At 41.3% G+C, this 12,967-nt stretch overlaps 1 protein-coding gene across 5 annotated transcripts in view; it reads left to right on the forward strand.

Annotated features, from left to right (window-relative positions):
- Nucleotides 1-1,433: 1,433 nt before the first annotated feature.
- The window catches only part of ppp1r1c (protein phosphatase 1, regulatory (inhibitor) subunit 1C), an 82,043-nt gene continuing 70,509 nt past the window's right edge, over nucleotides 1,434-12,967 (forward strand). For all 5 annotated transcript variants that reach the window (XM_052020762.1, XM_052020771.1, XM_052020781.1 and 2 more), the window contains exons 1-2: nucleotides 1,434-1,879; nucleotides 2,083-2,140. In XM_052020762.1, coding sequence (XP_051876722.1) covers nucleotides 1,799-1,879; nucleotides 2,083-2,140 — 139 coding nt within the window. In that variant the 5' untranslated portion in view covers nucleotides 1,434-1,798. The remainder of the gene's footprint in view (nucleotides 1,880-2,082; nucleotides 2,141-12,967) is intronic.

Below are 12,967 nucleotides of genomic sequence, written 5' to 3' on the forward strand. Positions count from 1 at the left end.
TTGAACTCTTCCCTGATGAGCTGCTCTCAGAGCTCAGGCAGCACCAGGGGCACCGGGCTGTTTTTTTTCTCCTTCCTTCCTCCTCCTCCTGATGTCACAGGACTTCTGGTTCCCCAGCTGATGGTGAGCGCTGTTTTTGTGATGGCAAAGTTATGGAGTGTGCAGTAGATGAATAAAATCTGAATACTTGTCAAGTAGTGCATCACAGAACTATTAATGCCCGTTGTTTCTACCTGCCACTTCCAGGTGCAAAAATAGGAAATTGGGAAACAAGAAGATATAAATCATGCAAAGCTTTTAAAGTTTTTAATATCTTGATTCAGGTTGATGGAATTGAGCAACCATCTGATCAGTCCTTTGTACTTCTCCAATAAGTCTGGCTGGCACTGTACAGCTTTTCGCCTGCAAGCTTAGCTGTGCATGATCACACTGGGTAACATTCATTTAATTTCATTTCACATGCTCTCATCCTTAAAAGTCTCCTTCAGTTGCAGTGGTGAGTGGATGAGGTATTGCTTTCAAGGTCATGTTGATTTCCATCCACCCAACAGGTAGGAACACAAGTCCAGGTATTTGATTTTATTAACTGAAGCTAAGCCAATGTTCAATTTTGCCATTGCATTAAAAGAAAGGACATATAATTGTTATGGTCTAAGTTTGGCCTGGGTTCAGTGTCAGACTGCTCATGTATCCCTACTGTTTGATGCAGGTGCATACAGTACTTCAAAGCTTCACTTTTGAGAACACAGCACACATGACATTTGTCCACAAGTCTCAGAGAAAGCTGGCCCACCTTATTCGTGTGTGTCTGGTGGCATTCAAATAATCAGGCAATTTTGTAGCTCAAGTCATCAGTTGGAAATCTGCTTTGTTACAAATCTGGCAGTTTGCTCAATTTAACCCCTCCCCATTAATAGATTTTTTTAAAGCAATTGTAAAAGTAACCTGATTTTGCCAAGAGGGTGCCTAATTTTTCATTACACTCTTTTAACAAAACAAAAATCTTACTTGGACTTGCCAGCAGATGCATTTGCATAAGGGATGCCAAATTCCTCCTGTTTGTGGGTGGTTGGCATGTGAATTTATGAGCTGTTTAACCACTAGCGAAGGTCTGACAGTGGTAGGAAGGAGTGAGCAGTCTGACATTCAACCTGAGCCAAACCAGGAGAGTTCCACACAAATGCCCAAATTGGGGGTAGGGTGGGGGTAAAAATTACTTAAATTTTGTTTTTCAGCTCATGAGCATAATGTATGGTGCAGGATTTAAGTTAATTCCCTCACCAATCAGTGAAGTGGATTTGCACTGAAATCCACTCTGTCAAGTATGAGAAAAGAAAAAGCTTCCTGAGTTCTGCTTATCAATAATTAACAGTGCATCAACAAAGTCCAAAGGGAGCTTATATTGCACATTTGAGTAGACTGCTAATAATATATAGTAGATGGATTGGTGCATTCAAATCCCAGGACACAAAGCCATTTAAGTCCAGCATCGCATTTTAAATTAGCCTGTGGATAAATGCCTGGCTACCGTGAAGTTGGGCTAGTCTACAATTAGCTCATTGTTTTTGATGGTTTGCACAGAGGGAACTGTAGGGTTGCAAGAGCAAAGGCTAACATACCCCTGGATGTGTAATGAGGGAGTTGCTGAGTACAGTAGATGCAGCGTAGAGGACCTTCATTCGCTAACTGGGAGACTTCCAGACAGGCTGCTATTGTGTTCCTTTAAGGAGTGTGACGGTGGATAACAACAGTAGCTCATTTCTGCTTTCAGGATTGCCAGAGTCTCCTGTGCTAGAGAATGGAGTCAAACAGTCCAAAGAAGATTCAGTTTGCAGTGCCGTTATTTCAAAGTCATTTGGATCCTGAGGCAGCTGAACAGGTAATACAATGAGCTAACATTTCATAATATATTTGAATAATGAAGGCACTGATTTCAAATTTGTTTTTGTAAATGCTGAAATCATTGTCATTTTTCTGCCCACTATATTAAGCAATGAAAGGGCTTTTTAACAATTGAGGTGAATCTTAAAAGTTTGAGTGTAGCTAAAGGAATTTGTTCTGTTTTGGTTGCTTTTTTTGCAGATAAGAAGGCGAAGACCTACTCCAGCATCACTGGTTATTCTTAATGAATCTTCACCAGGTATTGGAATTTTTTGATTCAATGAAATAATAGTTTTCTTGTGGCAGTGCGACTGAATTAATCACAGTGATTTTTCTAAAATATTACCGCATAAGGACAATGAAATAAGTTAATCAGTTTCATTAATGCACCAAGTTAATGTGGTATTTATTTAAACATATTGTGAAAGCTCTTTTTTTAAGTATGTGTCTCTTTGAAGTCCAGAAAATATATAAGCTAATAAACTGATTTGCTGAAATTGCTCTACTACCTAAATGCTACTTCACCTGATTAATGCTGGAAGCCCGGCTGCATTTTATTGCTAGTTATCTCTGATCTGATACCACCAATAAAAGAGAAGCAGTCAATGCCAAAATGTGAATGTAAGGTACCACTCATGATTTTTGTCTAAAGGTTATGTGGTGTCCTCCCCACCTGGATCAATTTAAGCCACCTCATTCAGCATATACGTGGGCTGGAGGAACCAGTATGCATAGATCTATTTGAAGAGCAGGCAGAAAACAGGATGCTCTTGGCTTTTCTGCAGCTGTCTCCCACATTTGTTACAACACGTACCTTTGTACTCTGTCCTTGTCAATTGTAAACAGAACCCAAGATAAAGAAATCTGGCTCTGCAAAATGGCAATGACTAATATTTGAAGTCTTTACTGACGTTGTGTACAAGTACCTTTTGCCCTTGAGTGCTCTTTTATTAGGCCATATGACTTTCTATCAAAGTTCATTAAAAATCTGCTTGCAAGCTATTACTCCTTAGCCCTGTCCTAATGTGGGGCGGTATGTGTATATGCACACCGAGTTTGCTTGTTTGCTGAGAAAAACGGATGGATCAGCAAATTTTTTTATTGAACACAATGAATGTCCTGAAGGTTTGTTCAGAAGTAAACTGAGGCCTTCCAGAAGCATGCAGTAGAGAAAGAACTCTCTCAGGAAATGAGTCATAAACTAAATCACTGAAGGAGTCATAGGGCAGCATTATGAGCTCTGTAAAATGCAATATCAGTTTCCATCACAATGTGTACAATAAGGTTTGAATTTGCTTTCTTGAACTCAGTGAAGACCTTTTTAGTATCATGTGAAGCATTTATTGATGAATTTAGATCAAATGATCAGGGGGCTACAGGACTTTGTACAGAAGTCTTCAGATTTCAGTCTAATTATGAGTGGGCTGCTGATCTGTTTGAAATCTCTTACTATTCGATGTCAGTCTCTGGCCAGTTGTTCCATATTCTTGGAGTTGGTATAATGATGAGCCTTTTATCTGGAATTGCTGGAAAAATTATTTGGTTGATCTTCAATGGTACAGGTCACAAAGCAAAATAAAATTCTTGTGCAAGTTTGTAACTATTTAAGACCATAAGATACAGAGGCAGAATTAGGCCATTCGGCCCATCAAGTCTGCATGGCCATTCAATCGTGCCTGATTCTTCAACCCCATTCTCCTACCTTCTCCCTTTAACCCTTAACCCCTTTAGTAATCAAGAACCTGTCAGTCTCTGCCTTAAATATACCCAATGACTTGGCCTTCACAACCCTCTGTACCAATGAACTCCACCGATTCACCACTCTCTGGCTGAAGAAATTCCTCCTCATCTCAGTTTTAAAGGGATGTCCTTTTATTTCTGAGGCCGTGCCCTTGGATGCTAGACTCTCCTACTGCTGGAAACATCCTCCCTACGTCCACTTTCTCCAGGCCTTTCTGTGTTGATTATTCTCTAATTGCACCTGTCTGTTTTTTTCAGTTCTCGTCTTCTTCCGGGATCCTGCATTCTTTTACTTCTCAGTCTTTCTTTAATAATTCGGGTCTTCTCTACATCCTTTCTTTTTCCTGTCTCTCTTTGACCCCTAATGCATCTTACACATGTACTTCAAATTATTGACTGTTCACCACTGCATATTTTGAAGGTTAGAGTGGTCAGCAAGATGAGAAATAGTATACATCTGATTGAAAATAGAACTAGAGGGCAAGCAACAAAAGGCCATTGGGTATTTTACAACATAATAGTTTAGGAGGCATGCATATACTGAAGGAAGTGAGATTTGTACTTGCAAGGACAGGAGCCGTAGATGAGCTATGAATGGTTCTCCTGCTGATATTGTGGTGGATCTCTAATAAATGTTAATCATACATTATTACAAAGATATGGATGGAAAGTGGGGATTTTCCTCAGCCTTTTGACTGCTGGTGGAAGTCTGCAGAACAGTCTGGAGAAAATCTGTTCATTGGCATCCTGTAAGGCTCATTTTTTCTGATGATTTGTACTCCTGATATATTTGACCATGCCTCTTCTGTAGGACCTGGCCCAACATGAACAGATGTATTCAGATGAATCTCACAAACTTATGCCAGCGCTGCTGAATGGTACCACTGGCACTAAATTGTTTAAACATACTAAGAATGGGACTTCCACACATGCACCATCAAATGAGGAATTCTGGAATTACTGACAGATTTGAAATGCTCAGCCTGGTTTAGGATCAGAGAGGCAGTTTCTCCAATGCAACAAAACAGAGACACAAGATTCTGCAGATGCTGGAATCTGGCAAAATACTGGAGGAACATAGTAAGTCAGGCAGCTTCTGCCCTCTTCCTTTCCAGTCCTGATGAAAGGTCTCAACCCGAAACGTCGACTGTTTATTTCCCTCCATAGGTGCTGCCTGACCTGCTGAGTTCCTCCAGCATTTTGTGTGTGTTTCTCCGATGCAACATCTGGCATTCCCAGTAAGACCGGACTCTGGGAGAGCAAGCCAATAGATCCATCAGTCTGGTTAGAACCACTAGCATTAGCACTTGGTGTCACGTCTGTCTTGGTGGTACTGGGAATTTTCAGTGCTTGTGTTCAAAAAAAGTTAGTGTTGTCAGGCAATGTTTAACATAAACACAGTTATAGCAGAAAAATAAATGGATGGAAGGTAAATTGACAACGGCACCTGGGTATTTTCTTTAAAAGAATATCTTCAATAAAGCTAGTGGGATGTGTATATTTCCCTGGATGGTATCTGGCCCTTTAAATGTTGGAAGCATTGGAATCATGCAGCAAATTTTCTGTCAGGGGCAGTACAGTGATGCTGCAACCTTGGGTGCTGTCTGTGTGTAGTTTGCATGTGTAGGTGGTGCCTGTGTGCTTTGATTCACTCCCATACCTCAGAGCTCTGTTGGTTGCTGGGTTTGGGGCAGCAAAGTGATGCAGCTATTAGAGCCACTGCCTCACAGCTCCAGTGACCTGGATTCAGTCCTGACCGCCGGTGCTGTCCGGCTGGAGTTTGCACTTTCTTCCTGCAACTGCATGGGTTTTCTCTGCCCCAGTTTCCTCTCGCATCCCAAAGACATGAAGGTCGGTGGGTTCATTGGACACCATAAATTGCCTGCCCACGTGATGATGAGTGGTAGAATATGGGAGAGTTGATGAGAATGTGAGGAGAATAGAAAGGGATTAGAAGACAGCAGATGGTGGAAACTGGAACAAAAAAAAACAGAATTCTGGAAGAACTCAAGCGGCATCTGTGGAGATGAAAGGTGTCAGTCGATGTTCCGGGTCAAGACCCTGTAGAGGGAAGAGTAATGATTGCCAGTGTGTAGCAGCATGGAGGGGTGGGCTGGTAGGCCTCATCTGCCCCCATCTCCATCACATCAAGATGAGGTCTTCTGTTCGTGGGCTTCTGAGGTGTCCTCCTTCTTCCGGAAATGTGGCTTCCCCTCTGCCATAGTTGATGGAGCCCTTACACTTCCTCCATTCTTGAACATCCGTTCTCAGCCAGCTTCACCCCAGACAGAACAGCACTGGAGTTCATTTGGTCCTCGCCTTTCACACCACCAGCCTCCGCATCCAACATGTCCTCCTTCGCTATTTCCAACATCTCCAATGTGATTCCACCACCAGTCACATCTTCCCCCCTTTCTTTCCAAAGGAACTACTCTCTTTGTGACACCCTAGTTCACTCATCCCTCACCACACGCCCCTCCACGTCCCCTGCCACTTCCCCCTGCTGTTGTAGGAGGTGTAACGCCTGTCCCTTCACCTCCTCCCTCACCACCATCCAGGGACCTAAGCAACTTTTCCAAGTGAGGCAGAAGTTCACCTGCACCTCCAACCTGGTCTACTGCACTTGGTGCTCACAATGTGGCCTCCTCTACGTTGGTGAAACAAAGTGTAGACTTGGTGACCATTTTGCAGAGCACCAGCTCTGTCCGCAACAACCTTCTGAGTTCATGTCATTTTAAATCTCCTTCCCACTCCCACACTGCCCTGTCTGTCCTCTGCCTTCTCTATTGCTATGGAGAGGCCAAATGTGAATTGGAAAAAACTTCTCATATTCCGCTTGGGTAGCTAACCCCCTAACCCTTTTGCACTAGCGCTAACCCTAATTGCCATCAGACCCCAGAATCACTCCTGCACACCACCCATCCCTTACCCTGACCCTAACAACACAGGTGGGTGGAAACCAGTCCCCTTTGAGTCCCAGCAATACACTCCTGGCCCTTGGCCTACCCTGCTCTCGGATTCCAGAAGCACTCCCACACAGCACCCACACCCTACCTTGACCCTAACAACACAGGCAGGCAGAACCCTGATGGCCCTCCCCAACCCCCAAGCCCCTTTGAGCCCCAGCAACATGCCCCTGACCTTTGCCTACATTGCCATCAGACCCCAGAAGCACTCCCCCACAGACTCGCACACCAAATCCTGGCATCCCGGGGCAGACCTCTGCCCTTCCCACTTCCCATCAACACAATCCTGGTCACCAGCCCCATCTCCCTCTCCTACTGCAAACACTCCCAGACACCTGCACCTCTGATCCTGAACCACATACCATAATACTTGAGAGTCCTATCCACCCCTAATAAAAATAAAATAGACAATAAAGCATGGACCCCAATAAAAATGAGCGGAACTGGACAAGGGTAATGAAGGTGTGGGCCAGATCAAAGTGGCTGTTTCAAGTGAGACTGAATCTCCATGAAGGGAACAGCAAACAGGAGGGATAATTATCCTTCTGCCCACAAGCTGATACCCTAACCCAATGGTATGTACATAGAATTTTCCAATTTCAGGTAACCTACGCCTCCGGTATTCTTCTCTCACCCTCACTTGCCCATCCATCTACTTTTCTTTTTGTTTATTTTGTCCATCCCCTCCCTCCACTGGATCCATCTGCCCATCACCCCCTCCCCATCTGGTTCCACCTATCACCTGTCAGCTTCTATCCCCTCCACTCTCCCATTCTGCTGTAGAATAGGATTAGTATTGGACTAGTTCCAATGGGTTGGTGCAAACTAGGTGAAGCACCAGTTCTGTTCTCTATGACTCTATAACTTATTTGGCTACTGTATATTACCCTGAGTGTAGGAAAATTGGAGGAATTAATGAGCATCTGAGAGAGAATAAAGAAATAAGTTGGGTCTTGGGGTTGATCAGAATGTTCTGATAGATGGGCAGAAGGGCCTCCTTTGATGCTGTGAGAGAAATACAGTGAGCACTTCATTAAAGATGGCAACATCTGAGGCAATCCAACTCAATTTTGCTAATTAAGCTGACCCAGAAATTGAGTATGGGACAGAACCAGGTCATATTAATGCACCCAATAGACCACTGGCAGCAAAACATGGGTTACTGTCTTTTGTTATGTAAGCAAATGCACAAAATAATAAGATGGATTGGTGAGGATTATTTAAAAAAATGTTGAATTTTTAGAGAAGACTCCTGTGACATACAAACGACAACTCCTTCTCTTCTTAAGGACCCATTCCCTTCCTATTGCACCTTTTAACTTGTATTCCTTTCTTGATTTTGCACTGTTCCATGTTCCTAATTTCTCTTTTGCCAGTGTAAGTTATACTACTTCGTGTTTACGCCAATGTCAGTCAACATTGCGACTCCCCATCCATTTCAATGGGAGGTCACTCATCCCACCTTCTCCTTTCTGAAGTGGACTTTACCTTACTCCAAACCACAATATCCATTATCCTCCCTGGAGAGGTTCTGGTGTAGGGCCTGTTTGACAGCGATATTCCAACCCTTCCAACATTGAGATTCTCTTTCCATTCTCGCCGCAATCCCTGGCCTTTGTGTGTTACATCGCATCCCAGGAAACATGTTCCAGCAAAGCCTGGGGATGCTTCCCAGACTTCTAACCAGGAGCATTTTCTCGGATGTAGTAGGATTATATAGGAACAGCGAGACGTAACTTCATTTGATTTTCAAAGTATATTGCATTTTGGGTATTTTCCTGGGTAGATTTTGATTGAAACTGACAGACAAAGGCAAGCGTCAGTTAAATTGTCCAGCATTTGTCTTTGACTGTTTTTTTGACTCTGTGATGGCAGAGTTAGAGTAAACACTTAGCTTGAACAGATGTTTTGGTTTCTGTTCTGGTGCCTGATCCTTATTCACTGTAAGGTGAGCTAATGAAATATACAGACCAGATTTGATCTTTGGCTTGTACTGATCTAATGATGGCCAGGATGTACTCAATCTGGATGTTGCACTTCTGAGCTATAGGAAGGAGAATATAGTACAAATCAATTGCACAGATGAACAAATTTAACCCATAATATACTGTAGATGCTGATTCAATCCAATTAAACCCATTGCCCTGAAATTCTGTTACAACCTAATAATTTTTTTCCTTAATCCAGCTTCTTCTATAAAAGCTGCTGTAAATCCTACTTCCAATACTTTCTGATAACAGAATTCCAGGTCCCAATAACCTGCTGAGGAAATACAATCTCCCAATTCTCCTTTTGCTTTTCCATTAAAATTCTTGGTTTTACTGACCGTTTTAAAATAATTTCTTGCTATTTATATTACACAATTGTGATCACTCCAGATTAATTTATAAACATTGGCTAACATGGGGATTTCCCTTCAGGATTAAGAATGAAGAAAGGAAGACTTTCACAGCTTCAGCATGTCTCAAAATTGTTTACAGTGAAAGCTGTGCTTTTTGAAGTGTAAGTGCTGATGTGATAATGAAAAAGCAGCAGCCAACTAGCACCCAGCAAGCATGCACAAACTGCATGGTGATAATGACCAATTTTCTTTTATCATATTGGTTAAATGGTCAGGATACTTGGCTTAACTCGCCTCCCCTTTGACATGGTATCTTGGGTACTTTTACATTCTCCCAACAGAATCTTCTTGAAAGACAACACTGAGACCAGTGTACCACTTCTTCACTATTACACACTACAATCAGCTTCAACTTGCATGCTCAAGTTTCTGGAGTGCCACTTGAACTTTCAATCTACAAACAACTGACTTAGACAAGAGGCTAACAACTGAACCAAAGCTGACATTAAAATATATAATACCTTGCTCTTTATGATTGGGTGGTATATCTTACAGAGCTCTTCCTATTAGACAATAAGTGAAATTACAATGAACAACATGTGTTGAAGCTTTTATTTAAGAATGTCTGTAAAGTGTGAACAGCATTAACAGAATGGCCTCTGAGAACAGGCTGTAATGCTTTCTACATTTGAAAAGCCTGTCAATATTGCCTACCTAGACTCTCACATTTAACAATGAATTTTCACTCAAACACTAGACGCTTGTATTACAGGTCATCTAGCATATATCAGGCCAAGAGAAGGAAATTTGAAAATCAGAGTGCAGGTAATCCTAAACATTCAAATTAAAGAAAAGAAATCATGAATCATGTTTTAACAAACAAACAAAAATTGTATCTTTAATAGCCTCTAAATAAAAATAAGACTTCAAATGTATAGAATACTATACGTATACCTTCAGGATGCCCCCAAGTGTTTAATAGTCAGCAAAATAGTTTTGAAAGTTGGATAATATTGCAGGAAATAGTGAGCTATGTTCAAACTGTTTCCTACAGGAGACAGCAGGATATAGATCAGTTGAAAATTTTGGCAGAGAAATGGCAGGTGGAGTTCAATCTGGACAAGTGTGAGGTGATGCATTTTGAGAGGAAAGTTTACATTAAATGGCAGGACCCTTAGGAGTATTGATGTACAGAGGGATCTTGAGGTACAGTCGACAGCTCCCTGAAAGTAGATTGGGTGGGAAAGAAGACATATAGCATACTTGCCTTCATTGGTTGTGGCACTGAGTATAAAAGTTGGCAAGTCATGTTGCAGCTGTATAAAACTTTGGTTAGGCTACATTTGGAGCATTGTGTGAAGTTCTGGTAACCGCATTACAGGAAGGATGTGGAGGCTTTGGAGAGGATGCAGAAGAGATTCACCAGGATGTTGCCTGGATTGGAGTGTATTTGCTACAGGGAGCGGTTGGACAAACTTGGACTGTTTTCTCTGGAGCATCAGAGGCTGAGGGGCAACCTGCTAGAAGTATATAAAATGATGGGGTAGATAGTCTAAATCTTTTCCCCAGGGTGGGAATGTCAAATTATAGAGACCAAAGGTTTAAGGTGAGAGGGGGCAAGTTTAAAGAAGATTTATGATCCAAGTTTATTTTAAACAGCGTGGTAGGTGCCTGGAACAAGCTGCTAGGGGAGGTGGTGGAAGCCGATACAATAGCAAAGTTTAAAAGGCATTTAGTCAGATGCATGAATAGGCATGTGTCTAAAGGCATACAGATCATGTGCAGGCAGATGAGATTATAAGATATCTTTGTTAGTCACATGTACATCGAAACACACAGTGAAATGCATCTTTTTGCACAGAGTGTTCTGGGTGCAGCCCGCAAGTGTCGCCACACTTCCAGTGCCAACATAGCATGCCCACAACTTCCTAAGCCGTAGGTCTTTGGAATGTGGGAGGAAACCAGAGCACCCAGAGGAAACCCATGCAGACATGGGGAGAACGCACAAACTCCTTACAGACAGTGGCTGGAATTGAACCCGGGTCACTGGTGCTGTAAAGCGTTACGCTAACCACTACACTACCGTACCTGCTCCAGTTAGATTGGCACCATGTTTGGCACAGACATGGTGGGCTGAAGAGCCTGTTCCTGCGCTGTACTGTTCTGTGTTCCATGCTCACTAAATTCTCACTGAAATGTAGATGAAAGTGTCTGCCATACCATGTCCTGAATATTTCAACCCATGGAGAGGTGACTGGGAGAACCTGAACCATTTACAGTATGTATAGTTCTGCTCAGCTATTGATAGGAAATGGGGATTTGTTTTGATTTACAGTACATCATTCTTTTCTCTAAGCCAAAGAAGGCAGCTTTTCGTGGGCTATGGAAAAATAGAATCTCCCAACCAAAAAAATTCTCTTTATATTATAAAAGAGCAAAATCTAATTAAAAAGCCTTGGCAAAAATAACTGTCTTAATGTTTAACAGGAAAAGAATTGACATAGTTGTTTTGTGCAACAATGTCATAAATATATTCTTTTTGAATGTATCATCTTCCCTTGATATATAAAATACTTGAATGTTACTCTGTGTAGTCCACTATATTTCCATGCATTAGATTTAAATGTATTAAAAATTGATTGTTTAAATAATTAAAAACAATGCATTTTTAAAATGCTAATTATCTGAAATAACTGCATGATAGATCGAAATAAAATGCTGGTTTAGAACTTCTGAATCGATGTTATAATATCAAAATCTTTTTTTAGATGTAGTGCAACATTGTGAACAGAATGAGTTCAGGCTGTAGTATTCAAATTAGTTTTGTTTTCCTACTCTTCTATTCAGTCACTGTTCATTTAATCTAACACTGGTATAAATTTATAGCCTTGCACTTCCCACATCCACCATACTTAATAACAGGGAAGCACCTCCAACAATGGAACTTTATAAAAACCATGAAAGTAAGCAATTTGAGAAATGATACTATGAGCTTTTAGACTTTGTGAGTACAATGAGTTCTGGATTATATCTAACCTGGGAGTGTTTGACATTGAAACCGGGTTCAAAGTGGAAGAATCTTCTATTTCTTGGCAAATTTATTTTTCTTCATCTTGAGCAAACATTTCTTAACAAGCTTGGTGATAAGCTCTATTTCATCTGGTAAATTTGAATAAATTGTAACTGATGGAGACTTTAATAAATCACCAATCTATTTGCACTGTTTTATAACCTCAGTGGAATGCGCAGTAAAATTGTAAAGGTCAGATTTTAAAAGAATTGAAATGAGAGACAGCTGTTCAGCTCCTCCAGAAGATTGAAAAACTGCCAGTATAATATCATTGAAAGCAGGTGGGAGGCAAAAGCCACGTAACTGTAGTCCAGTTAGCCTAAAGTCTCTTATTGGAAAACTGTTGAATCGATAATTAAGGAGGTAATAGCAGAACATTTGGAAAATCATAATCTGATCTGGCAGAGTCAGCAGGGCTTCATGAAGGGGGCATTATGGCTGAAAGATTTATAGACATTTGAAGAAAGGGATGGAGAGGAATTAGTCGAAGTAATGTAATTGGATTTTTAAAAGGCATTGAAGAAGGTGCCTCACAAAAGATTGCTTTGCAAGACGAGAGCATGTGGCATTGGAGGTAAAATATTAGCATGGATAGAGAATGGTATAATTAGCTGGAAGCAGCAAGGAGACATAATGGGGGGTCATTTTCATGTTGGCAATCTGTAACCAGTGGGGTCTGTCAGGGACTGCAGCTATTTGCAATAATATATTCATTACTTGGCCAAATTTGCAGATGACACAGAAGCAGGTGGGAAGGCAAACTGTAAGGAGGATACACAGATACTGACAAGTTAATGAGTGGGCAAAAAAGTTGGAAAATAGATTATAGTGTGGGGAAAATGTTAAGTTATTCATTTTGAAATGAAGAATGATAAAAATAAATTATTATTTAAATGGAGGAAACCTGCAGAAAGCTGCAGCTCAAAGGGATTTGGAGTCCTCACAAATGAAATACAGAACAGTACCATA

This window comes from Pristis pectinata, chromosome 1, assembly GCF_009764475.1.
Source record: "Pristis pectinata isolate sPriPec2 chromosome 1, sPriPec2.1.pri, whole genome shotgun sequence".
NCBI lineage: Eukaryota > Metazoa > Chordata > Chondrichthyes > Rhinopristiformes > Pristidae > Pristis > Pristis pectinata.